A 27,500-nucleotide genomic window follows, 5' to 3' on the forward strand; every position below is an offset into this window, starting at 1 on the left:
GAGGAATAAGAAAAAAAGGAAAAGAAAACTGAAAGAGAAGAAAAAAAGGAAAAGAAACAGAAAAAAAGAAGAAAAAGAAGAAATAGAAAAAGATACAAAAACAAGAAGCAAAAGAAGAAAGAAGAAGAAGAAGAAGAACAACAACAAAAAGAAGAAAACAAGAAGAACCAGAAAAAGAAACCGAAAAAAAAAGAAAGAACAAGGAAAAGAAGAAAAAGTACTGAAGTCGTCGGGGGAGGAAGGGGGAGGGGGAAGAGCCGGCCATGAGAAGGGTCTATCATTTCTTATCTTGATTTTTTTCTTTTAGTGTAAAGGAACCAGCTCAAGGGCCAAAAATAAAATAAATAAAAACAAAACAAAAAAAGCACGCTGGCACTGCTCCTGTGCATATAAACGAAAGTAAAGGAGAGAGTTGCCGAAAGAGAGGTCAATTTCGGAGGGACAAGCCGCTTCCTCTGCTGTCCGAGAATAACCAGTAAATCAATTCCCTGCTGAAGGTGAGCGAGTGGAAAACAGAAGACAACATTATGGAGAGCTGTGAAGAGAGGAGGAGGAAGAGAAAGAGGAAGAGGGAGTAGAGAGAATTAGAAAAAGAGCAGAAGGAGGTAGGGAAGAGGGAAAGTGAACGAGAATAGGCATGAAATAAAGAGGAAGAGATGGAGATGAAAAGAAGGAGGAGGAAGAGGGAGTAGAGAGAATTAGAAAGAGTAGAAGGAGGTAGGGAAGAGGGAAAGAGGGAGAGAATGAGAGAACGAAAAAAAGGCATGAAACGGTAGAGAGGAAGAGATGGAGATGAGAAGAAGGAGGAGGAAGAGGAGGTAGAGAGAAACAGAAAAAAGAGTAGAAGGAGGTAGGGAAGAGGGAAAAAAGAAGAGAGCGAAAGGACGAGAAGAGGCAAGAAAGTGTAGATAGGGAGAGAAAGAGACGAGGAGGAGGAGGAGGAGGAGGAAGATGAGGTACAGAGAAATGGAAAAACAGTAGAAGGAGGTAGGGAAAAGGAAAGGGGGAAGAAACGAAAGGGGGAGAAATGGCATGAAACGGTAGAAAGGAAGAGAAAGAAATGAGAAGAAAGAAAAGAAGAGAGAAGAGGAGGAAGAGGAGGAAGAGGAAGTAGAGAGAAAAAGAAAAACAGGAGGTAGAGAAAAGGAAAGGAGGAAGAAACGAGAGGATGAGAAGAGGCATGAAACGGTAGAAAGGAAGAGAGAGAAATGAGATGACAGAGAAGAAGAGAGAAGAGGAGGAGGAGGAGGAGGAAGAAGAGGAAGTAGAGAAATAAAAAAACAGAAGGAGGTAGGGAAAAGGAAGAGGAAGAGAACGAGAGGATGAAAAGAGGCATGAAACGGTAGAAAGGAAGAGAGATAAATGAGAAGATAGAGAAGAAGAGAGAAGAGGAGGAGGAGGAGAAAGGAAGAGGAGGTACAGAGAAATGGAAAAACAGTAGAAGGAGGTAAAGAAAAGGAAAAGAGGAAGAGAACAAGAGGATGAGGAGAGGCATGAAACGGTAAATAAAAAGAGAAAGAGACGAGAAGGAGGAGGAGGAGGAGGAGGAGGAGAAGGAGGAGGAGGAGGAGGAATATAAAGCCTCGTGACCGAAATATCCCAGAAAAGGCGAGTCCGGAAATGGCGCGAGACCGGAACAGCTGATAGGAAACAACCGGCCTTGGGGAGCCCTGATAACTTATTACGAGAGAAGGGCGGGACAGTGACACACACACACACACACACACACACACACACACACACACACATATAAACCCACCCACCCATCCGTCCATCCATACACACACACACACACACACACACACACACACACACACACATATAAACCCACCCACCCATCCATCCATCCATACACACACACACACACATTGATATCTACAGGTGTGAGTGTGTGTGTGTGTGTGTACTTAACGGAGTGTGTGTGTGTGTGTGTGTGTGTGTGTGTGTGTGTGTGTGTGTGTGTGTGTGTACACATATGGAGGACAGTCATGTGTACAAAATGTGGATGGGACGCTTCCTTGTTCCAGAAGAGAGAGAGAGAGAGAGAGAGAGAGAGAGAGAGAGAGAGAGAGAGAGAGAGAGAGAGAGAGAGCACATCAACTCGAGATAATAGTAAAAATAAATCTTTACTCCTCTCCCTCTCTTCCTCTCCTCCCTTCCTTCCTTTCCTAACTCCCCACCTCTCCTCCCTCCCTTCCTCTTCTTCCTCCCTCTTCTCCCTCCTCTCCATTCCACAAGGGGTCAAGCTTCTCTTAATGTATGGGCACAATGGCGAGGTGGAAGGGGAGAGGGAGAGGAGGAGACAGGGAGAGGAGGGCAAATAAGAGAAAAGAAGGGTGGGAGGCAGGAGAAGAAGGAGGAGGAGGAGGAGGAGGAGGAAGAAAATTATACTTGTTAAATTATATTACAGAAGAGGTGAGGGGATAGTACTTATTGATGATTCCATAGCATTCAAAAGAGGAGGAGGAGGAGGAGGAGGAGGAGAAAACGGCGGTGAATAAGAAGTGTTGCAATAAACTAAAACAAGGACATCTCTCTCTCTCTCTCTCTCTCTCTCTCCATTGTATCAATCCTAATAGTAATGCAGAAAATTGCTCCATTTTTATCTCCCCTTTAGAGAGGGGTAAAGCTCGCCCCTCTCTCTCTCTCTCTCTCATTGTTCTTCCTCCCGACATCATGTGTGAGGAGAAGGAGGAATACATAGGAATACATAGGAAGAACAGACACCAGAAGACCTATCGGTCTATGGCGAGGGTGTCTGTTTACTACCGCTACTACTAGTAATCTATGTGTGGTAGGACAGGACAGAAAAGATGAAGGAGGAACACAAAGGAAGAACAAACAACAGCAGACCTGCTGGTCCTTACGAGGCTGTTTGTGACAAGCTACACTAACTATCCAATCAAAGGTGGAAGATGAAGGACAGCAAAGGCGAAGGCTCCTCCCCACCCCCCCATCCCTCCAGCCAAAGCTGGCAGGAAAGGAAAAAGACCCATGCAGCATGGAAAAACTGCATGGAAATTATGTAGGAAAGAGGAAAGAACTACCATTACTGCTACCACTAACGGGCGATGAAAGCGGACAAGGACACCAGTATTCGAAAAAACGTAACGTTATTACGACAATGAGTAATATCTTAATTGCTGGTTGGATTCAAAATACTTGTCTAGTCTATTCTTGAAGGCCGTAACTGTTGTACTATCAACGACATCACAGGGTAGAGAGTTCCAAACATTAACAACTCGATTGAAGAAGTGTTTGGCTTCGTGCGACGAGAATAGTTTACAACTTTTCTTGAAATCGTGATTTCTTCTTGTTCTATTTGATCAATCAATTGTAAAGTAATTTTCCGCATTAATATTACTGTATCCTTTAAACATTTTAAACACTTATATTACATCGCCTCGCATTCTTCGCTTTGAGAGACTGAATAAATTTACTTCTTTAAGCCTTTCTTCATAAGATAAATTTCTCAACCTACGAATCATCTTTGTTACTCTCCGTTGAACCTGTTCTAGCTTTTCTATGTCTTTTCTGTAATAGGGAGACCAAAACTGTACACAGTACTCAAGATGGGGTTGAACCAGCGAATTATACAGTTTTAATATTACTTTTTCCGATTTATTATTAAAGACTCGTCCGATGAAGCCAACCAATTTTTTTTCCGGTTTTAACTACCTCTGAACAATGCTGACCGGGCTTTAAATCGCTTGATATAGTGATTCCAAAATCCTTTTCTTTACTTACTGCAGAAAGTTGTTGGCCATTCATTACGTACCGAACGCGACTGTTATTCTTTCCGATGTGTAACACTTTACATCTGTCAACGTTAAATTTCATTTGTCAATGATTGGCCCAACGTGCAAGACGATCTAGATCTGATTGTAAAGCTTCTTCGTCGAGTGTCGCAGTTACTTTACTTGCAATTTTTGTGTCATCAGCAAATTTTGATACTTTGCAAGTCAGCCCACCATCGCTATCATTAACATAAATTAAGAAGAGCATGGGACCAAGCACTGATCCTTGAGGCACGCCGCTTCTGACATCGAGCCAGTTAGATGAAACACCATTTAGAACTACTCTCTGTTTCCGCTCAGAGAGCCAGTCCACAAGCCAATTGTGAATGTTACCCGAGATACCGTGCACCAATAGTTTGCTGAGCAATTGTTGGTGGGGGACCTTATCAAGTGCCTTTTGAAAATCCAGATACACGATATCTACTGATCTGTTTTCATCGAACACCTCAAAAATATAATGAAAAAAATCGAGTAGCTTTGTTAAACATGAAAGTTTACTACGGAAGCCATGTTGCGAATTATTTATTATATTATTTTCTTCTAAGAATTTCACCATATTGTCGCGAAAGACAGTCTTCATTAACTTACAAACAATCGATGTCAGGCTAATTGGTCGATAGTTTCCTGAATGAGACTTGTCCCCCTTTTTGAAAATTGGTGTGACATTTGGTAGTTTCCAATCCGACGGAACTTTTCCAGCTGTTAAAGATTTATTGAATATGATAGAGAGCGGTTTACAAATTTGATGTTTGATTTCTTTCAAGATCCTAGGGGTAATTTTGTCTGGACCAGGAGCTTTGCTTACTTTAATCTTTTCAATTGTGCGTAATATGTCACTTTTTACGATGAGCACGGCATTTAAAATCTTTCTAACCTCCGGCGGTTGAGATGATAAACAATCTTCTTCAGTAAATACGGATGCGAAAAAGTTATTTAGGATTGTAGCCATTTCATTTTCATCGTTCGTATGATTACCATTATCATTAGCAAGTGAGTGACTTTTTAATATTTACATAGCTAAAAAATTCTTTAGGATTAAATTTACTTACTTCCGCTACATATTCTTCATGATTTTTCTTGCTTCGTTTTATTAATTTCTTGGTTTCGCGGCGAAGAGAAGGAGGAGGAAGGTGAATATTATCTTGGTCATAAACGTATTGGCTCATGAGAGAGAGAGAGAGAGAGAGAGAGAGAGAGAGAGAGAGAGAGAGAGAGAGAGAGAATGCAAAGCCGTCAGTTATAGCACTCCGGAGTAATGACGGACAATGCCTTAATCGGCTTAATTTAACGCGCGTCTTTATCTTGGTCCTCGGTCACAGAAATAATTATCCAGGGCTGTTATGTATAAGGTTCTGTCTTTGGGCATGGTGCTGTGTCGGCTGTCCCGGTCGATATATAGGGTCGTATTTTAAGACATTTCATGGCCCAAGAACACTAATTTGACAGGGCTTTCGTAGGAGTTGTGGTCATTTCCAGGTGCAGTTCTATGACCCTGGTGATAGTGTGACCCTTCCTCTGTACCATGAACCTGTAGAAACACTCATTAGAACCCAATTGACCCCCTCTTTGACCTTTAGAAATAGATAATGTGAGAGGCGAAAGTGTCTTGTAATACTGCCCTATGTTAGGTTAGGTTAGGTTAGGTTAGGTTAGGTTAGGTAAGGTTTAGGTTAGGTTAGGTTAGGTTAAGTTAGGTTTCTTTAGCCAACTGTACACCTGACGTTCTTGAGTCTCCTTGCACTCCACCTCCACACGGCCAGCAACACCTGTGCCCGATCCTGCCCCTGAACCGTCCTAACCTCTTACGTCGTGGTTATAAATGGAGATGGCGTCAAGTGGTGCAAGATAGGGAGGAGGAAGACGAGGGGTTCCGAGAAGTAGGAGGAAGAGGAGGAGGAGGAGGAGATTATACTTGTTAAATAATATTACTAGAAGAGTTTGAGGATAATAATTGTTGATATCTCCATAGCATTCAAAGGAGGAGGAGGAGGAGGAGGAGGATCGAGGAGGAAATATTTATATAAGGAAAAATGAAGTAATGCGAAGTACATATCTCTCTCTCTCTCAACAAAACGAACAATAACAACTTTTACTACTACTACTACTACTACTACTACTACTACTACTACTACTACTACTACCACTACTACTATTACTATTACTACTATTAAACAACAACAAAAACACTCGTCCTTCCATTTCTGTCCTTGGTATAGAATGTTGTTTGTTCCTGTGTGTGTGTGTGTGTGTGTGTGTGTGTGTGTGTGTGTGTGTGTGTGTGTGATAACGCTATGAGGAAGTACATCAGATAATGGAAAGGTAAATAGGAAGAGAAAAATGAAGGTAGAAATTGATCAAACTTATCAGCAGTAAGCAACCACCGGACAGCCAACTTTAGCCTGACCCAAGGAGAGGTGGTCATGCTTTAAGAGTCATGGCCAGGCGGAACAATGCTGAGGGGTTGAACGTGACGTGGACTGTACGGGGCCGTGGTGTCCAGCATGTCGAGTATATACGTATACGTTCCGAGCAGGATGAAAATTTCCGACTTGGTGCTGCCCACTCAACGTGTTCAGTACACGTTCATAGTCGGTACCGAGTGCTGTCTTGTGTCACCCACACCACAGGCAGCTTGTGAGAGCTTGTTGAATTTGTGAACTAATGAAATCATAAAAAAAAACAGATTCAGAACGTTAGTGTGTGGTCATGCAGATCATGCTCATGACTAAATCCGACTGATAAATTCTTCCTCCATTACAGACTACTGAGTGCTACACCACGAACTTTTATACTCTCTTCAGGTTCCATCGTTTTAGCTCGGAGGCAAAATTTGAACACACACACACACACACACACACACACACACCTTATAAAACGTTTCAGACTATAAATCTCTCTCTCTCTCTCTCTCTCTCTCTCTCTCTCTCTCTCATCCAGATTATCTTTTTTCAGGTTAATTTACCCGAATTTATCCGAAACTATTTTCCTCAGTTGCCTTTTACCAGTTCATTTACTTGGCCAGGATCAGAACTCTTGAAATAGGCCGAGCTTCTCAAGATCACCATTCTTCTGTGCATTTAAAAATAAACATCATTTCAAAAGCGATTAATAGAAGTGAGGCCTACGACATGAAACAACTAGCGACGTAGCCTACCCGATAGTATGTTATGTTGTACTTCTATTGTAATTCGGTTACAGGAATTCAAGAAGAAACAATTACGTCTCTGCTGTACTTGCGGCAGGACTAATCGGCGCACTGTGCACACCAGCCATGACTCATTGCTCAGGAAGTCATTTTTACCTGCATAACTTTAGTACAACACTGTGACGAGTTATAGCTATTTGTTTTAACGAAACATATCCATGAATAAATTCATGCGGGTATTCATGAAGAATTCGTGTTCGCAGTCAAATTCACATTATTTCTTTGTAATCGTATCGTTGTTTTTAGAAGTTTGCGGGATTCGTGGTCGCATTCACACTCTTGTATCCACTCAATCCCTGAGTCTCACACACACACACACACACACACACACTGTCAGCGATATACACCCGCTCATTAACGCTCATTTACGCACCTCGCTCCCCCTTCACTCACTCATTCAGTAACAGACGCCGCTAAATGTCTTGTTTATGAGCGTTTACGATTAATTAACGTGTGATGAAATTGATGAAGTGGTGACGACACACACACACACACACAAACAGACGCACGCACGCAATTATCTCATAAAACGTTTCAGACCTTAAATCTCTCTCTCTCTCTCTCTCTCTCTCTCTCTCTCTGAACACGGTTAGGAAATTGGAATACGCCTTATGAGCAGGAGTAGTAGGGAAAGTAGTAGTAGTAGTAGTAGGAGGAGGAGGAGGAGGAGGAGGAGGAGGAGGAGGAGGAGGAAGAGGAGAAGGAGGAGGAAGAGAGGCAAGATGGAAGTTCCTATTGGGCCACACGGAGCCCCCCCATCATCCCGCTCCTCCCATCGCCCCGCCTATATAAGCGGCAAGGCGGCGTGCAGACCCAGTAGCCTGTGTGATGTCGCGGGTTTCGGGTTCACGCCACTCGCTGCCTCCCGCCCGTTGTGTGTTGGTGAGCTCGTCCCCGCCCAGAGCATGTTAAATTTACTGGTTCACGGCGCGGTGCCCTTTGGATATGCGCCCACGATGAACGACAGCGATTACCACGACCTGCATCACTACCCTTACCACCACGACAGTCCTCAGCATCACCACCATCACCTGAACCGTCGAGATGTCAACTGGCAGAGGGTTGACTACACGCGAGGTGAGTGCGTGTGTGTGTGTTAAAGTAGTAGAAGTTGTTTTTTGTAGTTGTGAAAGTGGTTGTAGTAGTAGTAGTAGTAGTGGTAGTAATATAAGCTGTAGAAGTAGTGGTAGTGGTAGTGACAGTTTTATTACATGCTCGGGTAGATAACGAGGATTTTCTACTGTCAACCTACAACTCATTATGCGTTCCTTTACTTAGACAACTCCTTTGCTTTGTTTGCTGTCCGATTTTCTTCTCTCTCCTTCTGTACTTGCTTCCTGATCTCCGACCTCTCTGTTTTCTCCTTCTCTCTCTTTCTCTATATGCTTCCTGATATCCCGCCTCTCTTTTTTCTCTTCTCTTTTTCTCTATTTGCTTCCTGATTTCCGGCCTCTTTTTTCTCCTTATCTATCTTTCTCTATTTGTTTCCCGATCTCCGGCCTCTTTTTTTCTCTCTTCTCTTTTTCTCTATTTGCTTCCTGATCTCCGGCCTGTTTTTTTTTTTCCTTCACTCTTTCTCAATTTGTCCACTTTTTTTCTTTCTTCTCTCTTTCTCAACTTGTCTCCTGATTTCTCGCCTCTGTTCTTTTCTTTCTTCTCTCTTTCTCTACTTCTTGATTTCCGGCCATTGTTTTTTTTTCCTGGTGTGAGTAATTGATGGTTGACTACGTGAGTGAGTGAATGAGAGGCAGAGTGTCGAGAAAACAGGTGAGCTTGCATGTCGATGAGTAAGTGGGGGAGGGAGGGAGTCTGTGCTATTCTGAGTAAGTGAATGAGAGGGAATGTGTGTGGAAGCGGAGGGAGTTTTTCTTTGTTGTGTGTGTGTGTGTGTGTGTGTGTGTGTGTGTGAGGGGAGGTGAGTTTGATGAGTGGGTGAGTATATGAGAGTGAGTGTGTGGGTGGGTGAAGGAAGGGAGTAAGTGGGTGAGTTATGGGTGTGACATATCAAAGGTGAAGTTAATTAACGGTAAAGAAAAAAAAAAGGTTGAGGTGATGAGGTGGAATGACGGAGCAGATTTGGAGAGAGAGAGAGAGAGAGAGTATACTGTTTCTCTAATATAAATAATACAATCCCTTTTCCTTCACTTCAAATTCTCCTTCATCGTCACTTATTTTCTATTTCCTTCCTCTCTCTCTCCCGCTACGCAACTCAACTGCACTCTTATGTTGGTGGTTGACATCATTTCTAGTCTACGACCTTCACAGCGTCACTTTCGTTACTATTATTAGAAGTGACGGTAGTGGTAGTAGTAGTAGTAGTAATGGTAGTAATAATAGCAGTAGTAGTGGTGGTGGTGGTAGTAATAGTTGTAGTAGTAGTAGTGATGGTAGCAGTAGAAGTCGTAGTAGTAGTAGAAGTGACAAATGCATAGTACCGGGCGGAGAGAGAGAGAGAGAGAGAGAGAGAGAGAGAGAGAGAGCATGCTGATCCTCTCGTATCTTGTTGTATCATGTTGCAGGAACGGTACTGTTTATTCTCTCTCTCTCCTGTGGCTTGGTTGTGTTATTGGTAATGATGAAGAAGAAAAGGAGGTATGAAGAGAAGGAAAAGAAGCGTGTAGGTGGAGGAAGCGAAGGAAAAGGAGGAGGAGGAGAGGAAATAGGAAGAGAAGAGGAAGGAGGAGGAAGAGGGGAACGCACTTGTGATGAGTGAATTAATTAAACTTTTTTGTGTAGCGTCTCTCTCTCTCTCTCTCTCTCTCTCTCTCTCTCTCTCTCTCTCTCTCTCTCTCTCGTGAGGTAAAGAAAACAGACCCCAAGATTTACGAGCAATGGGTAAAAACAGAGAGAGAGAGAGAGAGAGAGAGAGAGAGAGAGAGAGAGAGAGAGAGAGAGACATCCATTCTCTCCCCTTTACATAAATCTCGGCAAGGTCTTCTCGCGGTCAAGCATCTCAACACATCATGTATTCACGTTGAGGAGAAGGAGGAGGAAGAAGAGGAGGAGGAGGAGGGAAGGTGACGCGCGCGACCCCAATGAACTCTCTCTCTCTCTCTCTCTCTCTCTCTCTCTCTCTCTCTCTGGGTTAATACTGTTGCGTAGTCTCCTCTCAGTCGTAACTCCTCCTCCTCCTCTTCCTCCTCCTCCTCCTCCTCCTCTTCACATCAACACAAAGTCGTTAGCTGGTGGCGGACATCAAGTTACTGGCACACTCCTCCTCCTCTTCCTCCTCCTCCTCCTCCTCCTCCTTTCGTGCACCTGCAAAATAACTAATGAAGATGGAAGGTCAGAGGAGGGCAGGTGTGTGGGGAGGAGGAGGAGGAGGGAGGCGTGAGAATAAAAATGAGAGCGTGTAAGGAGAAAAGAGAGGAAAGAAAAGGAGGTTGAGAGGGAAGAGAAAAAGAAGGAAGAGAAGAAGAAGGGGGTGCAGTGGTAATGGTGGTGGTAGTAGTAGTAGCTGTGGTGGTGATGGTGGTTGTGGTGTTGTTGTTGGTAGCAGTAGTAGAAGTAGCTGTTGTAGTAGTAGTAGTAGTAGTAGGAGGAGGAGGAGGAAGGGGGTGAAATTGAGACGGGACAGGGCAAAGGACTCATTATTATCTCCTCCTTCTCCTTCTCCTTCTCCTTCTCCTCCTCCTCGCGGTGTCATCCATCACGCAGGGTTACCGAAGCCTCTTAAAAGGAGAGAGAGAGAGAGAGAGAGAGAGAGAGAGAGAGGACAATATGTGATACGTGTCTGTGGTTAGTCGTTTATATAAGAAGAAAAACGAGAAAAATAAGATAAAAGGAAATAAGCAGAAAAATAAAGAAAACAGGAAAGCGTGTCGAAACTTAAACCAAAAAATATTATTAAATTAAATTCATCATGAAGTGAGGAGAGAAGGAGGAGGAGGAGGAGGAAAACTTTTTATAGCACTTGGGACATTGAGAAAGATGATGATTTGCATGTTTGGTATTAGGAGGACAGGGAGGAGGAGGAGGAGGAGGAAGAGGAGAGGGAGGAGGAGGAGGAGGAGAAGAGGGATACAAGCAAAGAGGTAAAATTGTGTAAAAATGAAGAGGATGGGAGGAGGAGGAGGAGGAAAATAAACAAAGAGAGGAGGAAAATGAGGCAGGAAAAGAGAAGAATAAGGAAATAAAGACAAAGAAGAAGAAGGAGGAGGCAGAAAATTGAGGAAAACCAGTCCGTTGAAAAAAAAAAAAGAAGGAAGAGGAGGCGATGGAAGGAGAGAAGCAAAAACAAAGGAAAAGGAAGAAGCGGAGGAAGGGCGGGGGTCAGTCGGGGTAGAGAAGGGTGGTGGTGAAACGGAAGACAAGGGGTGGATGGGTGGATAAAGATGGTGGAACAGAGTGAAACGGAAGACAAGGGGTGGATGGGTGGATAAAGATGGTGGAACAGAGTGAAACGGAAGACAAGGGGTGGATGGGTGGATAAAGATGGTGGAACAGAGTGAAACGGAAGACAAGGGGTGGATGGGTGGATAAAGATGGTGGAACAGAGTGAAACGGAAGACAAGGGGTGGATGGGTGGATAAAGATGGTGGAACAGAGTGAAACGGAAGACAAGGGGTGGATGGGTGGATAAAGATGGTGGAACAGAGTGAAACGGAAGACAAGGGGTGGATGGGTGGATAAAGATGGTGGAACAGAGTGAAACGGAAGACAAGGGGTGGATGGGTGGATAAAGATGGTGGAACAGAGTGAAACGGAAGACAAGGGGTGGATGGGTGGATAAAGATGGTGGAACAGAGAAAGAAAAAAAACGCACCACCCTCCACCTGAAGTCCAGTCCAGTCACGACAGACAAGGGTTGGTGATCTCAGATATTTCCACCTCACAACAGCTGTTTCCAAAGCCCAAAAAAGTGGCCAATCGGGCTCTAATGAATGCTTTTGGGGGTTCATGGTACAGAAGGGTCATAAAACTACCCACGGCAAGGCTCAGAACTAATAAAGCCTTGTCAAATATGTATGCTTGGCCATCGACTTGTTTAAGAATATTAGGGTTGTACTGCTAGACGTATTGCCACCCAAGAACACATATTTGACAAGGCTTTCGTAGGCGTTGTGGGGATTTCCAGGGGTAGTTTTATGACCCTGGTGGTAGTGTGAGTCTTCTTCTGTACCGTGAACCTGAAGAAACACTCATTAGAACCCGACTGACTCCCTCTTTGACCTTTAGAAATAGGTGATGTGAGAAGTGAGTTTGCGTTATAATGCCAACCTATGAGTCCTGTTGTTAGCCCAGCCACACTAGACTAGACGAGCATATGCCCCTCACCTCTTGACTTTCTACTACACTTCACCTTACACCTCACTTATTAGACCACTTCCTTAAAACCGCTTCGATTAAACCATATCACTTCAGTTTAAGACCATTTCAACAAAGCCCATACATGTCACTTCATCCCATGCCACTTCAGTTTTAGGCCACTTCATTTCTTCGTCACCTCATCTCAGCCCAAGTCACTTCACCCCATCCCACTTCAGTTCAGAATCACTTCGTTAAGGCTAATTCAATTTTTCGTCACTTCATCTCAGCCCAAGTCACTTCAACTCACCCCACTTCGTTAAAACCACATCAAATCTTAATCACTATCTCATCCCACTTCAGTTTAAGACCACTTCGTTAAAACCACTTCAATTCTTCGTCACTTCAACTCATCCCACTTCAGTTTAAGACCACTTCGTTAAAACCACTTCAATTCTCACTCTCTCATCCCACTTCAGTTTAAGACCACTTCGTTAAAACCACTTCAATTCTTCGTCACTTCAACTCATCCCACTTCAGTTTAAGACCACTTCGTTAAAACCGCATCAAATCTTAATCACTATCTCACCCCACTTCAGTTAAGACCACTTCGTTAAAACCGCATCAAATCTTAATCACTATCTCATTCCACTTCAGTTTAAGACCACTTCGTTAAAACCGCATCAAATCTTAATCACTATCTCACCTCACTTCAGTTAAGACCGCTTCGTTAAAACCGCATCAAATCTTAATCACTATCTCATTCCACTTCAGTTTAAGACCACTTCGTTAAAACCGCATCAAATCTTAATCACTATCTCATTCCACTTCAGTTTAAGACCACTTCGTTAAAACCGCATCAAATCTTAATCACTATCTCATCCCACTTCAGTTTAAGACCACTTCGTTAAAACCGCATCAAATCTTAATCACTATCTCATCCCACTTCAGTTTAAGACCACTTCGTTAAAACCACTTCGAATCTTCCTCACTATCTCATCCCACTTCAGTTTAAGACCACTTCGCTAGGACCACTTCATTATTTAAGACCACTCCGTTAGGGCCACTTCATATCTTCATCACTTTATCTCATCCCCCTTGAGTTTAAGACCACTTCAACTAAACCCGACAGATTCAAACTCTCTTCAGCTATGATACATAATTATCCAGACCAGGACAAGGGGATTCCGATCTAATAATGGTTGTCCGTATCCCTTGCAACCCAGACAGATAGATAAACAGACCAATAGACAACCATTACTGATAGATAAATATGCTGTTAATTTCCACAGACCAATAGATATATAAATTAAGACAATACCACAGACACACAGACTAAAACTGCTGCTTTAAACAGACACATTCCAAAGACAGACAGACAGACGCAGATCAATTACAGACAGACACAGACCAAAGACAAAGACACAGACACAGACAGAGGCTAATTAGACACAGACAAACAGACAGACAGACGCAGACCAATTACAGACAGACAGACCAATGTTCCTGCATCATCGAATTAAACACGTCTGGAACCTCATCCATTAGAGAGAGAGAGAGAGAGAGAGAGAGAGAGAGAGAGAGAGCACACGCCACTGACCCAGAGACGCAAAACAAGAAAGAAAAAAACATCCCGTACTGCCAACGAGGAACAAAGAGACCGACTGACAACACGCTCTCTCTCTCTCTCTCTCTCTCTCTCTCTCTCTCTCTCTCTCGATGGATAAATTGTTAAATGCCAAGTTCCCTTCCTTTCTCTCCCCTATTTATTTTTTTCCTTTCCTCCTCCTCCTCCTCCTCCTCCTCCTCCTCCTCCTCCTCCACTAAAACAAACCAATGTAAAATGCGAAAGACCCCTTCTCTTGCACCCTCCTTCCCTCCCATCTTCCACCCTATCCTTTTTTTCCTCCCTCCCTTACTCGCTCCCTCCCTCCCTGGTCTCTTTGTTGTGGCACTGAGGGAGGGAGGAAGGAGGGAGGGAGAGAGTGCCAGTGTCAGGCCACAGTGCCACCCTCCCCACGACTCACCAGGGAGGAGGAGGAGGAGGGAGAAAGAATTACACTTTGGCTTATCAAGAAGGACTGGCGGATGGAGAGTGAGAGGAAGGGAGAGAGGAGGGAGGGAAGGAGGGAGGGAATCATTAATCGCATTGAGTTGTAGCTGTTCTTCCCTCCTTTGTGCTCCTGACGATGGGGACAAATACGAGGGAGAGGGAGAGAGGAGAGGGAAGAAAGTTGAGAGGGGTGGAAAGGATAAGGGAGGGGAGGCAAGTTAGGGAAGGAGGGAGAGAGGAGGGAAGAGAGTTGAAAGGTGAAAAGGAGGGTGAAGGAAGGAGAGGAAGGGAAAGAGGGAAGAAAGTTGAGAGGGGTGGAAAGGAGAAGGGAGGGGAGGCAAGTTAGGGAAGGGGGGGTAAAGGAGGGAGAGGGAGAGAGGAGGGAGGAAAGCTGAAAGGTGAAGAGGGTGAAGGCAGGAGAGGAAGGGAGAAAGGGAGAGAGGGAAGAAAGTTAACAGAAAAGAAGAAAACGGAAGGAAGGGTGAAGGGGAGAGAGAGAGAGAGAGAGAGAATGCAAGTTAGGGAAGGAGGGACGAAAGGAGAAAAGAAAATTAGGAGAGGTGGAGAGAAGGATGAGGAGGTGGAAGAAGGGGGAAAAGTGGAAGGAAAGGAAGAAAACTAGAAGAGAGGAAAGAAAAAATATAAGAGATGTGGAGGTGGAAGAGAAAGAGAAAGGAAAAAAGGAGAGAGAGAGAAGGAGGGAAGGAGGAACATAAAGTGAAGGGGTGAAGGGAAGGATGGGAAGGGAGGAAAAGTGAGAGGGAAGAAAATTTGAATAGTTAGAAAAAGGAAAGACATGGAGGTGGAAGATGAGGATAGAGGAGAGGGGAGAAGAGGAGGAAGAGGAAGAGGAGGAGGAGGAGGAGGAGGAGTGTTAAGTCTTCATAATGGATACGGTGGTAGCAGTAGTAGTAGTAGTAGTAGTAGTAGTAGTAGTAGTATAGAGAGAGAGAGAGAGAGAGAGAGAGAGAGAGAGAGAGAGACATTATTCACTGATTAGCTACTAGTACTGGCGGGCTGGAGTGATTAGCTAATCTTAATGGCCTCGGAGACTCTTGTACTTATTGATAGCAACTCTTTGTGTCCTGCTGCTGTGATGTCTACGTGATCACCGGCCATTAGAGAGAGAGAGAGAGAGAGAAGGGTAAAGGGTAAAAATCTAGCTTTGTTTTGTTATCTAATATGTTAATCTATGTGCTTGTGTGTGTGTGTGTGTGTGTGTGTGTGTGTGTGTGTGTTAATCTCTTAATAGTATGCTTCTCTTCGTGTCTATCTACACCAACACACACACACACACACACACGCACCCATTATTACATGACCCCTCCACCCCAACACACACACACACACACACACACACACACACACACATCACCCTTCTCCACTTCCCCCATTACTCATCACATGAAACTCATTGTATTGTATTTTTGTGTATTTTCAGCCTTATGTCTGCCTACAAATTAATAAACCATTTATTATTATTATTATTATTATTATCACAAAGTTGGTCATTATAGTGTTTCATTTCCTATCTTGATTTCTTTTTCTCTTCGCTTCATGCATTCCTTTCTTTGTTTTCTAATTCGTTTCATTCAACTTATATTTTCCCCTCAGAATGCCCCTCCCCTCTCTCGTCCCCTTCCCTCCGTTCCATTAGTCTATTATACCACTGTTTCTTCCCTCCTCTATTCTCCCCCACAAGCCACTTCTCTCCCCTTTACAGCATCACTAGCTCCCCTTCCTTAACCTTTCTTTCTCCCCACCCCTCGTCTCCCCTTCACTCCATCACTAACTCCCCTTCTTTAATCTCCCTTTCTTCCTCCCAGCATGTCCCTCCTGTCTCCCCTCCTCTTTTCTCTCCCTTCACAGCATCACTATAATAACTTCCCTTCCTTAACCTTTCTTTCTACCCTCCCCTCGTCTCCCCTTCACTCCATCACTAACTCCCCTTCTTTAATCTCCCTTCTTCCCCCAGCATGTCACTCCCCTCTCCCCTCCCTTTCCTCTCTCCTGCTTCTCCCCTCCCCTCTTCTCTCCCTCCATTCCATCACTAACTCCCCTTCTTTAGTCTCCCTTTCTTCCCCCACCATCACTCCCTCTCCTCCCCTTCCCCCCCCCTCTTCTCTCTCTTCACTCCATCACTAACTCCCCTCGCTAATCTCCCTTTCTTCCCCCACCGTCACTCCCTCTCCTCCCCTCCCCTCCTCTCTTCTCTCCACTCCATCACTAACTCCCCTCCCTAATCTCCCCCACAGATCAGCTCCCCCTGCCTGACTTGATTCCGTGCAACACCCCGCCCCCCTCACCCCTCCGACGCACCCGCTCCTGCCATGCCTTCTTCCCGGACACCCCCCCGCCCTCACCCCACCTGCCCCCCACGCCCCCGCTCACCCCAGCCTCCCCCAGACCAACGGAGGGGGCGATAGGTGCGACTGGGGAGAATAACCAGGCGGGGAGGCAAGATGAGGACCCCCTACCCCGTGTGTCTCCCCCCCTCCAGCCGCTCTCCTGGCCAATCCCCTGCCGCCCCCGCCCCCCCATGGCCCCGCGGGAGGAGGCGAGTGGGGGGGAGGAGGGGGAGGAGCGGCAGACATGGCGGCGTATCGGCGCTGACCTGAGGAAGATCGCTGACCAGTTCCAGGTGACCCACGCGAAGGTGAGCCGAGTAGCGCTATTTTTATTTTTTATTTTATAGTTTCATCCATTTTATTTTTCTTCTTTCTCTTCCCTTTCTCCTCCTCTTCCTCGTTTTCTTCGTTTTTAGCTAAGGTTCCCCATTCTCCTTTTCTTTTTTTCCTGTATTCCTGTTTTTTTTTCAATTTTTCCTTCTCTTTCTTCTTTTCATTCTGCTTTTCCCTATTCTTCTCATTCTGCTTCTCTTCTCATTCGACTTCTTGTTTTTCGTTCTCCTCCTCCTCCTCCTCATCATCATCATCATCATCATTTCTCTCCTGTGATGGTGGTGGTGTGTGTGTGTGTGTGTGGGGGGGGGGGGGGGGGAGATTCTGAGCCTACACCGAGAGGGGATTCATCATTCTTTTGTTCATCTTTCCTTGTCTCTTTCGTTCTTTCACTTTCATTTTTCCTCCAGCAGGTCTGCTGTAGTTTGTTCTCCCCTTCCCTCTTCTCTCCCTCCATCAGTAACGCCACCCCCTAATCCTCATCATCTTACCAAAATACTTCTCAAAAAATCTCGTATTAAGTATTTCATGGTCTCTTATTTTTCATGTCACTATAATCATCATCATCATCATCGTCATCATCATCATCATCATTCTACGTCATCACATTCAATTTTTGCGATGGGTCAACTCGTCTCTTTTTTTTTCGCCTCGGTCATCCTGTCATGGCGCGCTAATGACCCCCCCCCCCCCCCCCTGGCCTAATTACCCTCTCTTAAGCCCCTAATGATCCCGTAAGTCATGTTTTAATTATTCTCTATTTTACACTAATTACCCCGGCTGCTGGGTGGGTCAGGTTACCGCTCTCTCTCTCTCTCTCTCTCTCTCTCTCTCTCTCTCTCTCTCTCTCTCTCTCTCTCTCTCTCTCTCTCTCTCTCTCTCTCTCTCTCTCTCTCTCTCTCTCAAAGGTCAGGAAGCAAGGAGAGGTAAGGGGGACAGAAGGGGGGGGGAGGGATAGGGGGTAGTGATGGACAGAAAAACGACATATGGACGGAGAGAGAGAGAGAGAGAGAGAGAGAGAGAGAGAGAGATTACCGCGGTAATAAAAACAAGTAACAAGAAAAAGCCTGCAGGTGTTTCGACCAAGAGAGAGAGAGAGAGAGAGAGATGGTACACGTGATTACTCTCTCCCTTACATCACCTCTCTCTCTCTCTCTCTCTCTCTCTCTCTCTCTCTCTCTCTCTCTCTCTCTCTCTCTCTCTCTCTCTCTCTCTCTCTGCACTTTACCTCCAATTTCCCTGTCGTCGGTGTCACCACGGTACACCTGCAATTAGTGGGGACAGGTGAGGCTGGGGGGAGGGGAAGGGGGAGGGACAGGTGAGGCTTGAGGGGGGGTGAGAGGTTAATTAAAGGGGCGTCAGGTGTGTGAGGTGAGGTGCCTTCTGTGTCTTCGCTGATAGACACTCGCCGCTGTTAGTTTGTTGGTTAAGTATATTTGTTTGCTTTTCCATTTTCTTAATTCTTTTCTACGAGTATACTTTAATTTTGTCCTCCCTCCTTTCCCCCTCATCCACCGTTTACAAGCCATCGTTATCTTTCGTTATGCATTGTTCTCCATTATCACCGTTTTCCTCTTCGTTATCGCATTTATACCTTGGCCTCATCTTTCTTTTTTATTTTTTTTTATTTTTTTCCCTTTCATTCATCAACCTTCACTTCCGTCTCCTAACTGGGTCTTTTTTTCTTTTTTTTTTTTGTCTTTTTTTCCCTTTCATTCATCAACCTTCACTTCCGTCTCCTTACTGGGTGTTTTTTTTTTTTGTATTTTTTTCCCTTTAATTCATCAACCTTCACTTCCGTCTCCTTACTGGGTCTTTTTTTTTTTTTTGTCTTTTTTTCCCTTTAATTCATCAACCTTCACTTCCGTCTCCTTACTGGGTCTTTTTTTTTTTTTGTCTTTTTTTCCCTTTAATTCATCAACCTTCACTTCCGTCTCCTTACTGGGTCTTTTTTTTTTTTTTGTCTTTTTTTCCCTTTAATTCATCAACCTTCACTTCCGTCTCCTTACTGGGTCTTTTTTTTTTTTTGTCTTTTTTTCCCTTTCATTCATCAACCTTCACTTCCGTCTCCTTACTGGGTCTTTTTTTTTTTGTCTTTTTTTCCCTTTAATTCATCAACCTTCACTTCCGTCTCCTTACTGGGTCTTTTTTTTTTGTTTTTTTTTTTTTTGTCTTTTTTTCCCTTTAATTCATCAACCTTCACTTCCGTCTCCTAACTGGGTCTTTTTTTTTTTTTTTTTTCCCTTTAATTCATCAACTTTCACTTCCGTCTCCTTACTGGGTCTTTTTTTCCCTTTCATTCATCAACCTTCACTTCCGTCTCCTTACTGGGTCTTTTTTTTTTTGTCTTTTTTTCCCTTTAATTCATCAACCTTCACTTCCGTCTCCTTACTGGGTCTTTTTTTTGTTTGTTTGTTTCCTCAAGTCGTTTATCGTTGTCATCTTTTCTTTTGCCTTACGTCTTTATATCTATCCATCTATCTTTATTTTTATTCATATCTGTCATTTTTCTATCTATTCATTTTTATTTATTCGGTTTTGGTTTAGCTCGTTTATTATTTACGGTCAGTTTCATTTTTTTCAAGTTTTTTTTTACTAATGTGTCGATTGTTACTTATCTCTATATTTTTTCTTCTATTTATTTCATTTTGGTTTATTTATTTATTTATTTTACATTAAAGGACACAGCTAAAAAAAAAAAAAAAAAAAAAAAAAGCCCGCTACTCGCCGCTGTTCTTTGATTAGCGCATCCACTCGGCCTCTGGTTAAGTCTGTTCTAAGTGTATATATATATTTTTTTTCTTTTTTATCTTGTTATATTCACAACGCGTTCTTACTCCTCTTCTGTATTGGTGTATATTTCATTTTTATTGTATGATTTCCGTTCTTGGCAACCTTTCCTCTTTCCTCACTTTCATTATTTTCCTTCTAGTTTCCCTTTTTCCCCATCATCTTATCCCTCTCTCTCTACTTCCTTTCCCGCAGGTGAGAACGAAGAGAGCCAGAAAGTTCTTACCCTTCTTCTGTATTGGTGTGTATTTCTTATTTTTTTATGATATCCATTTTTCGCAACCTTTCCTCTTTTCTCACTTTCCTCATTTTCCTTCTAGTTTCCCTTTTTCCCCATCATCTTATCCCTCTCTCTCCACGTCCTTTCCCGCAGGTGAGAACGAAGAGAACCAGGAAGGAGGAGAAGAAGGAGAAAGAGAACCAGGGAGACGAAGACGAGGGGGAAGAGGACAAAGAGGACGACAACAAGAGGGAGGAGAAGGAAGAAGAGGAGCAGGTGGAGGGAGCTGTGAGTATTTCCATCCCAGCAGCTCTTACCAGGTGCCTCTCTGCCTCCCTCCTTCTGCTGGTCTGTTGGCGCCTCGTGAGCAAGTAAGGTAGATCGGAATCCCTTTAGGAGGCACAACGGAGGGGATAAAGAATTGAGTCCTCCGTTTGGGGGTTCAAGACGGCACCGAGACTTATTAAAAGGATTCGATTGTGGTTAGAAGTGGATCAGAATCAAAAGCTTAAAAGAAAAAGTCCTTCGCGGCTCAACCATTCAAAATACTCAACCTCCTTCAGTGTTTCAAGACCGTACAAGAAATTCAAATTTTGGCCGTGCTGGGATTCCTAAAACGCCAGAAAACAAAGCATAGGATTGCATGCCCTAAAATCCTATGTAAGACGACCCGAGAGCAGGAAAGACCGAATCCAACTCCCTCAAGAAGATTCAGGATTACGGTCATCCACCACCTCTGGGATTCTGTGCAAGGCGACGCAAGAGCAAGAAAAAACGAAGGAATCCAACTCCCTCAAGAAGATTCAGTCGAGGTCTTGAGGAGGTTACACTTATCCACCACCTCGTAAGACTTGATTGGAGGACAGGTTCAAGACACGTTCAGGAGTGGAGCAAGACCATCCTTAAGCTGCCCCAATCAACCTAATCACAAGACATTTCCATGATCTCCCTCCCGCCCCTTCCAAATACCACTGCCACCCATTTCTCCCCTCACTGCCATTACCGCCTCCCCACCATTCCCCTTGACACCCCCTCCCTTCATCTGACCCTTTTCCTCCTATACTTGAATCCACTAACCTGTCTTTTTTCCTCTCCATCCCTTTTTTGTCTCTCTTCCTTGAATCCTTTCCTCCACTCCTACCCATAAGTCTTCCCTCCTATTCGAATCCAATGACCTATATCTTTCCCCTTTCCCTCCCTTTTCCTTTTCTCTCCTCCTTCCTTTCCTTACCCTCCAATCCTACCCAAAAATGTCTTTCAATTGATGATATTCCCTCCAGTCTCTTCCACCTCTTCCCTTCCCTCCACCTCCTTCGACTTTCCTCCTCCCTCTCACAGAAGGAGGAGGAGGTGGAGGCGGAAGGATAATATGACAGGAGGATAATTAAGACCCTGTTCCCTCCTTTTCCCTCTTGTTTTCTTACCTCTCTGTTACTCTCTTTCCCCCTCTACCTTCTCCTCACAACCCTAACTCAACACCTTACCTGGACAACCTGATAATTAAGGTGTATGAGTTTACCTTACCTTACCTTAATCCCTCCCCAAATTACGTAACCCCCCCCTACACCCCCCACATACACACTACCGCCCCTGACTTTGCGGGCGAATACCTTGGTTTAGCTTTACGAAGGGAAACTGACGGATCTCACTACCCAATAGTATTTTGTAAGCTTTTATATATAGTAGCGTTAAGGACCACCGAGAACCACTGCCGGTGAGCCTTCCTTCTCCCCCCCCCCCTCTGCCTCACCTCAAGGATTTAATGGAGGGAAGATGGAGGGCTGTACAGGTACGCGGTGAGGGGAGGTAAGGGCGATGGGCTTCGGTTGGTTGGATGTATACTGTAAATTCCCCTTACTCTACCCCATCATTCCTCCCCTCCCCTCTCCCATTCCTTGCTGTAAATTCCCCTTCCCCTCCCCTCTCCCATTCCTTGCTGTAAATTCCCCTTCCCCTCCCCTCTCCCATTCCTTGCTGTAAATTCCCCTTCCCCTCCCCTATCATTCCTCCCCCCTTCTCTTCCATTCCTTGCTGTAAATTCCCCTTCCCCTCCCCTATCATTCCTCCCCCCTTCTCTTCCATTCCTTGCTGTAAATTCCCCTTCCCCTCCCCTCTCCCACTCCTCTACCGGGGTCTCCATTTCCTTCACTTCCTGTTTGCCTTTCCCTTTCATTCTGTCTCCTCTTTTCCTCCTTTTACTCTCCCTCCTACCCTTCCCTTATCTACCCATTCCTGCTCTTCCCCATTTTACTGCCCTGACCCTCCTCCTCCTCCTCCTCCTCCTCCTTCCCCAGCCCAGCACTCGCCCCCCCCCCTCCCCCCCTCTGTACATAGCTAGGCTGCCGCTTGGTGCTCTGAGTCACGCTATACATAACAATGATTCAGCGCACCCCCCTTCCCCTTCCCCATCCCTCCTCCTCCCCCCGTGGCGCCCAGATAAGACACGTGGAAAAAAAAAGACAGGTAAATGATGATAGTTGATTGTGTGTGTGTGTGTGTGTTTCCTTCCAAAGATTTTACTCCACACACACACACACACACACACACACACACACACACACACACACTGCCTTTGTAAGTATGTGCATAATAAGGGCATTCACTCATTCGTTCTTCTAACTTCATTCTATCTTGTATTTCGTGTAATCTCACCGTTCACATTTTACAGTATGACGGTTTTGGTATCTGGTAATATCCACCTCTGTGCTATGTCACGCAAGGAAATTCATGTATATACTTATCAATATTATTTTTTTAGAGACGGAGCAAAAAAACAAATCAATATGCCGTGTAAGAAGACTCCGCGTGTGTGTGTGTGTGTGTGTGTGTGTGTGTGTGTGTGTGTGTGTGTTTGGGGGCGCCACCGTAAGAGGGAGGGGGTGGGGGGGGTCGGTGCGTGTCTGCGGTCATCAAAGCTGCGCGGAGTGATAACAGTGACTCGAGAGGACGACGTGACGAGAACACGAAAAAGACAACAAAGAGGAAAGAAAATAACACGGACGACCTCGGAAAAAAAAAAAAAAAAAAAAAAAAAAAAAGAATCCGAGTGAAGTTGTCCACTTTCGAAACATGTGTTGTGTACTGTCTTTCGTCTCTGTACTTTATTATTATTATTATTATTATTATTATTATTATTATTATTATTATTATTAGGGTCTCTGATTTTCTGTATTGTGTGCCTGGTCTTGCCTCCTCTTCTCTGACCTGCTGACCTGCGTGGAAGTCGTAGGAAGGGAAAATATTGTGCCATTCAGTCCCTCAGTCAGTCAGTCAACCAGTCAGTCAGCAACAGTCACGTGCCCACTTTGGTCTCTTCTCTGACTGGTTGACTGACTGGCTGGTTTATAGACGTGTTTGTGGTTCAGGTGTTTGTGTGCCAGTCAGTCAGTCAGTCAGTCAGCAAAGGGTAGTCAGCAGAGTCACGTGCCAGCTTTGCCCCTGTCTGACTGGCTGATTGACTGACTGACTTATAGACGTGTTTGTGGTTCAGCTGTTTGTATGCCAGTCAGTCAGTCAGTCAGTCAGCAAAGGGTAGTCAGCAAGAGTCACGTGCCAGCTTTGCCCCCGTCTGACTGGCTGATTGACTGACTGACTTATAGACGTGGTTGTGGTTCAGGTGTTTGTATGCCAGTCAGTCAGTCAGTCAGCGAAGAGTCAGCAAGAATCAGGTGTTGTTATGTAGCCCGAGCTGACGAGGCTACCTGTGCGGCTACACCCACCTGTCGCCCACCCCACCCACCCACCCGCACACCTGCCCGCCCACCCATCACCCACCTGGACGCTAATTAAACCACGCGTGCACAGGTAAAGTGGCCCAGTCTGATTTGGATTTCAACTTTTGTAGCATCTTTTTTTTTTAATGTAGTATCAATCTTATTTCCCTTCATGATTTTTTGGGTCGGTAATATATTCGTTCCCCTTTTCTACCTTTTTTCACTATTCTGATTTAGTTCTGTACAGTTATTTTATCCATCATTAATATTTGTTATTCTCCTGTTGTATTTTTTCATTACTTTTGTGTTCTCATTTTACCTGTGCGTGGCGTGGGCAGGTGTGTGTGTGTGTGTGTGTGTGAGGTGTGCGCCATTGTGAGTGTTGCCGTACCATCAGCGTTGCCAGACCAGCGAGGCGAGGGAGGAAGGAAGGAAAGAAAGAAGGAAGGAAGGAAGGAAGGACAAAACGAGTGCCAATTCAGGTGGGGGATACTTTTTTTATTTACGGTAAAGGAAGCAGCTCAAGGGCAAAAATAAATGAGTAAAAAAAAAAAAAAAAAAAAAAAAAAAAAAAGCCCGCTAATCACTACTCCTATTCAGAAAGTAAAAGACGGGTGGCCAAAAGAAAGGTCAGTTTAGTTTGAATTTCCACGGTCAGTTTAGTTTGAATTTCCACGGTCAGTTTTTGGTGTTTGGCTTTGAAAATGATTTAATTCCACTATGTTCCTTTCCATTATCTTAATTTTCGTAGGTGATCTCAAGTTACCTCCACGATCCCTGTTGTTTGGCTCCGAAAGTTATTTAATTCGACGATGTTCAAATGTTCTACAGATTCGTAAGATTGATGATTATTTATTTGCATCTAAACACTCGTAGCCCTGAATGCCAAACACCTCCTCCTCCTCCTCCTCCTCCTCCTCCTCCCCAGCGCTGGTCCGGGAGCGTTGACCCCCTAGTCAGCATGATCAGCAATCAAAATGATCTCGATTACTCATATATCGACCCTGTGCAATGGTCTTCTCTACCCCTTTGCCCCCCTCCGCCCTTCTCCCCCCCCCCCCAGCCCCCCCTCCTCCCTTCACCACCACCACCACCAGTATCTTCATGTCACCTCAGGAACATGTGTTTTGGGTTTTATTATATTCTTGAGTTAGGTCAGGTTAGCTCCCGTTAGGCTCATTGCGCTCTCTCTCTCTCTCTCTCTCTCTCTCTCTCTCTCTCTCTCTCTCTCTCTCTCTCTCTCTCTCTCCTAAAAGTGATCTCTTCGCCACACCAAAGAAAATAGGTCTTAGGTTGTTGACATTTAAGAACCGGGCGCGCGAATCGTCTTTTGTTTCTTTGTTTGTTTTTGTTAAGCTGTTGGTTTCGGTTCAGCTTCATGAGGCTTCGAATCGTTCACAGGGGCATTTTTCTTAAGACATTTGTAATAAGACGTTTTTGTTAAGCGCGGCCGTGACGGCTTTCGAGGCTCTCTACGGTTGTGAGGGCGTTGCTGGACCCCCTTAATGGTTTGAATGGGTTACTTTTTTTTCTGTTTCCGATTTCTCTTTCCGATTTCAGTTTCCCAATTCTCTTTCGGTTTCAGTTTCCTTTTTTTTTTCGGTTTCAGTTTTAAATTTATTCGGTTTCACTTTCTCTTCTCTTTTTTAATGTCAGTTTCCCAATTCTCTTTTTTTTTTCGATATCAGTTTCCCAATTCTCTTTTTTTTTCGATATCAGTTTCCCAATTCTCTTTTTTTTTCGATATCAGTTTCCCAATTCTCTTTTTTTTTCGATATCAGTTTCCCAATTCTCTTTTTTTCGATATCAGTTTCCCAATTCTCTTTTTTTTTCGATATCAGTTTCCCAATTCTCTTTTTTTTACCGGTTTCAGTTTTCAAATTTTCTTTTTTCTGTTTCAGTTTTCGAATTCTCCCTTGTCTTCGGTATCGGAAAGAGGATAATCAATACAGTTCTGCATTACTAGAGTTCCGATGTGAGCCTTACTATACAGGGGGGTGTCTCGGTGGTGGGTGAAAATGTGTGTGTAGGGGAAAGGATGGTGGTGGTGGTGGTGGCCGGTGTGTGTGTGTGTGTGTGTGTGTGTGTGTGTGTGTGTGTCATCAGGGCCCGACGAAAGGAAAAGGTGTCTCCGAGTCATCAACGAGCAAGTACAAAATTATGCATTCCATCTTTTTTTTTTTTTTTTTTTTTTTCCCTCTAAGTATATATATATCATTTTACTCCGCGTCAAATGTTATTATTATTATTATTATTATTATTATTTTGTGTGACCATTTCCTTTCTCGTTCCCCTGGTGGCCGCTATCTCTACTACCCCCCGTCCCCCTCAATCACCCCTCCCCCCATCGACGCTGCGCCTTTTCACGTCTTTCAAGTCACGAGCCGCCGGGTGTCTCAGCTCGTGTGTGTGTGTGTGTGTGTGTGTGTGTGTGTGTGTGTGTGTATAAATAGCTTTAGTGTTAGTGACGTAGGTTAAGATGCTGAGGTGGGGGCGTGGCTGCCATATAGTCTGGTCTGTCTTCCTGTCTGTCTGTCTGTGTTTGTTTGTTTCTGTCCATCTTCATTCGGTCTGTTGCTGTCTATCTCCCTTTTGGGCATTCTCTCTCTCTCTCTCTCTCTCTCTCTCTCTCTCTCTCTCTCTCTCTCTCTGTGTGTAAAGAAAAAAACAGAAAACCAAACAAAAAAAGACATTATGTATAGCTTGTGTGTGTGTGTGTGTGTGTGTGTGTGTGAATGACTTGATTTTCTCTCTCGCTCTTTTTTGTGTCATTTCCACCGCCACTTAGTATTATACGCATTAGATAAAAGACTGTAAATGATAACGATGATGATGATGATGATGATATTCTCAATCACTCAAAAAAAAAAAAAGACATGTAGATAGAAAGTATTGAAAATAAGTCTTTCAAATGATCCACGTCTTGAAAGCAGGAGGCAGTGATTAACTCTATTATGTGACTGTGTTGTTTGCTTACTTCTGTGTTCATTGACCAGCCAGTCTATAATGTTCTAAAAATGCCTTTCAAATGATCCACTTCTTGGGAGCAGGAGGCAATGATTAACTGTACTTATGTGACTGTGTTGTTTGCTTACTTCTGTGTTCATTGACCAGCCAGTCTATAATGTTCTAAAAATGTCTTTCAAATGATCCACTTCTTGGGAGCAGGAGGCAATGATTAACTGTACCAATGTGACTGTGTTGTCTTTGCCTAATTCTGTGTTCATTAAACCAGCCAGTGTATAAATGTGTTCAAAATAATGTCTTTTAAATTATTCACTTCTTGGGAGTAGGGAAGAATTAACAATCTTGACTTGTGACTTGATCTTGTGACTACCAACAACTTTTTATATATATATATATATATTTTTTTTTTTTAACTTAATTGCCGTTCTCTGATTCTGTGTTCATTAACCAGCCAGTGAATAATGTTAGAAATAAGTCTTTCAGATGATTCACTTTTTGAGAGTTGGAAAGAACGAACAATCTCACCCACGTGACTGCCAATAGCTTTACTTTATTGTCTGTCCCTTTTCATGTCCTATACTTTACCTAGCCAGTGTATAATATCAAAAAGATGTCTTTCATATTATTCACTTTTTGAGGAATCCAAGAAAGCAATGAACAATCTTACCCACGTGACTGCCAATAGCTTTACTTTATTGTCTTTCCCCTATTACGTCAGTGTATAAAGCCAGTGTATAATGTTCTAAATAAGTTTTCAAATGATTCACTTTTTGAGAGCAGAAAGCAATGAACAATCTTATCCACGTGACTGCCAATAGCTTTACTTT

The 27,500-nt window shown here is 44.0% G+C and overlaps 1 protein-coding gene and 1 long non-coding RNA gene across 2 annotated transcripts; both read left to right on the top strand.

The window, feature by feature from the left end:
- Positions 1-7,741: 7,741 nt before the first annotated feature.
- On the top strand, positions 7,742-22,267 carry LOC127004448 (proline-, glutamic acid- and leucine-rich protein 1-like). The gene is made up of 3 exons (XM_050872174.1): positions 7,742-8,079; positions 16,558-16,958; positions 20,147-22,267. Exons 1-3 carry the CDS (start codon positions 7,908-7,910, stop codon positions 20,366-20,368), a joined length of 795 nt encoding a protein of 264 aa, XP_050728131.1. The 5' UTR covers positions 7,742-7,907; the 3' UTR covers positions 20,369-22,267.
- Positions 22,268-22,310: 43 nt separating this feature from the next.
- Positions 22,311-24,280, top strand: LOC127004452 (uncharacterized). Its single transcript, XR_007757800.1, has 2 exons — positions 22,311-23,411; positions 23,537-24,280. It is a non-coding gene; the product is annotated as an uncharacterized LOC127004452 (long non-coding RNA).
- The last annotated feature ends 3,220 nt before the right edge of the window (positions 24,281-27,500 follow it).

Source organism: Eriocheir sinensis, chromosome 28 (assembly GCF_024679095.1).
Source record: "Eriocheir sinensis breed Jianghai 21 chromosome 28, ASM2467909v1, whole genome shotgun sequence".
Lineage (NCBI taxonomy): Eukaryota > Metazoa > Arthropoda > Malacostraca > Decapoda > Varunidae > Eriocheir > Eriocheir sinensis.

Bases quoted from the DNA above. Each gene is read 5' to 3' on its own strand.
- LOC127004448 (XM_050872174.1), top strand. From the start codon at position 7,908: ATGTTAAATTTACTGGTTCACGGCGCGGTGCCCTTTGGATATGCGCCC. The intron at 8,080-16,557 runs GTGAGTGCGTGT...TCTCCCCCACAG, and splicing joins GAGGGTTGACTACACGCGAG to ATCAGCTCCCCCTGCCTGAC. The intron at 16,959-20,146 runs GTGAGCCGAGTA...CCTTTCCCGCAG, and splicing joins TCCAGGTGACCCACGCGAAG to GTGAGAACGAAGAGAACCAG.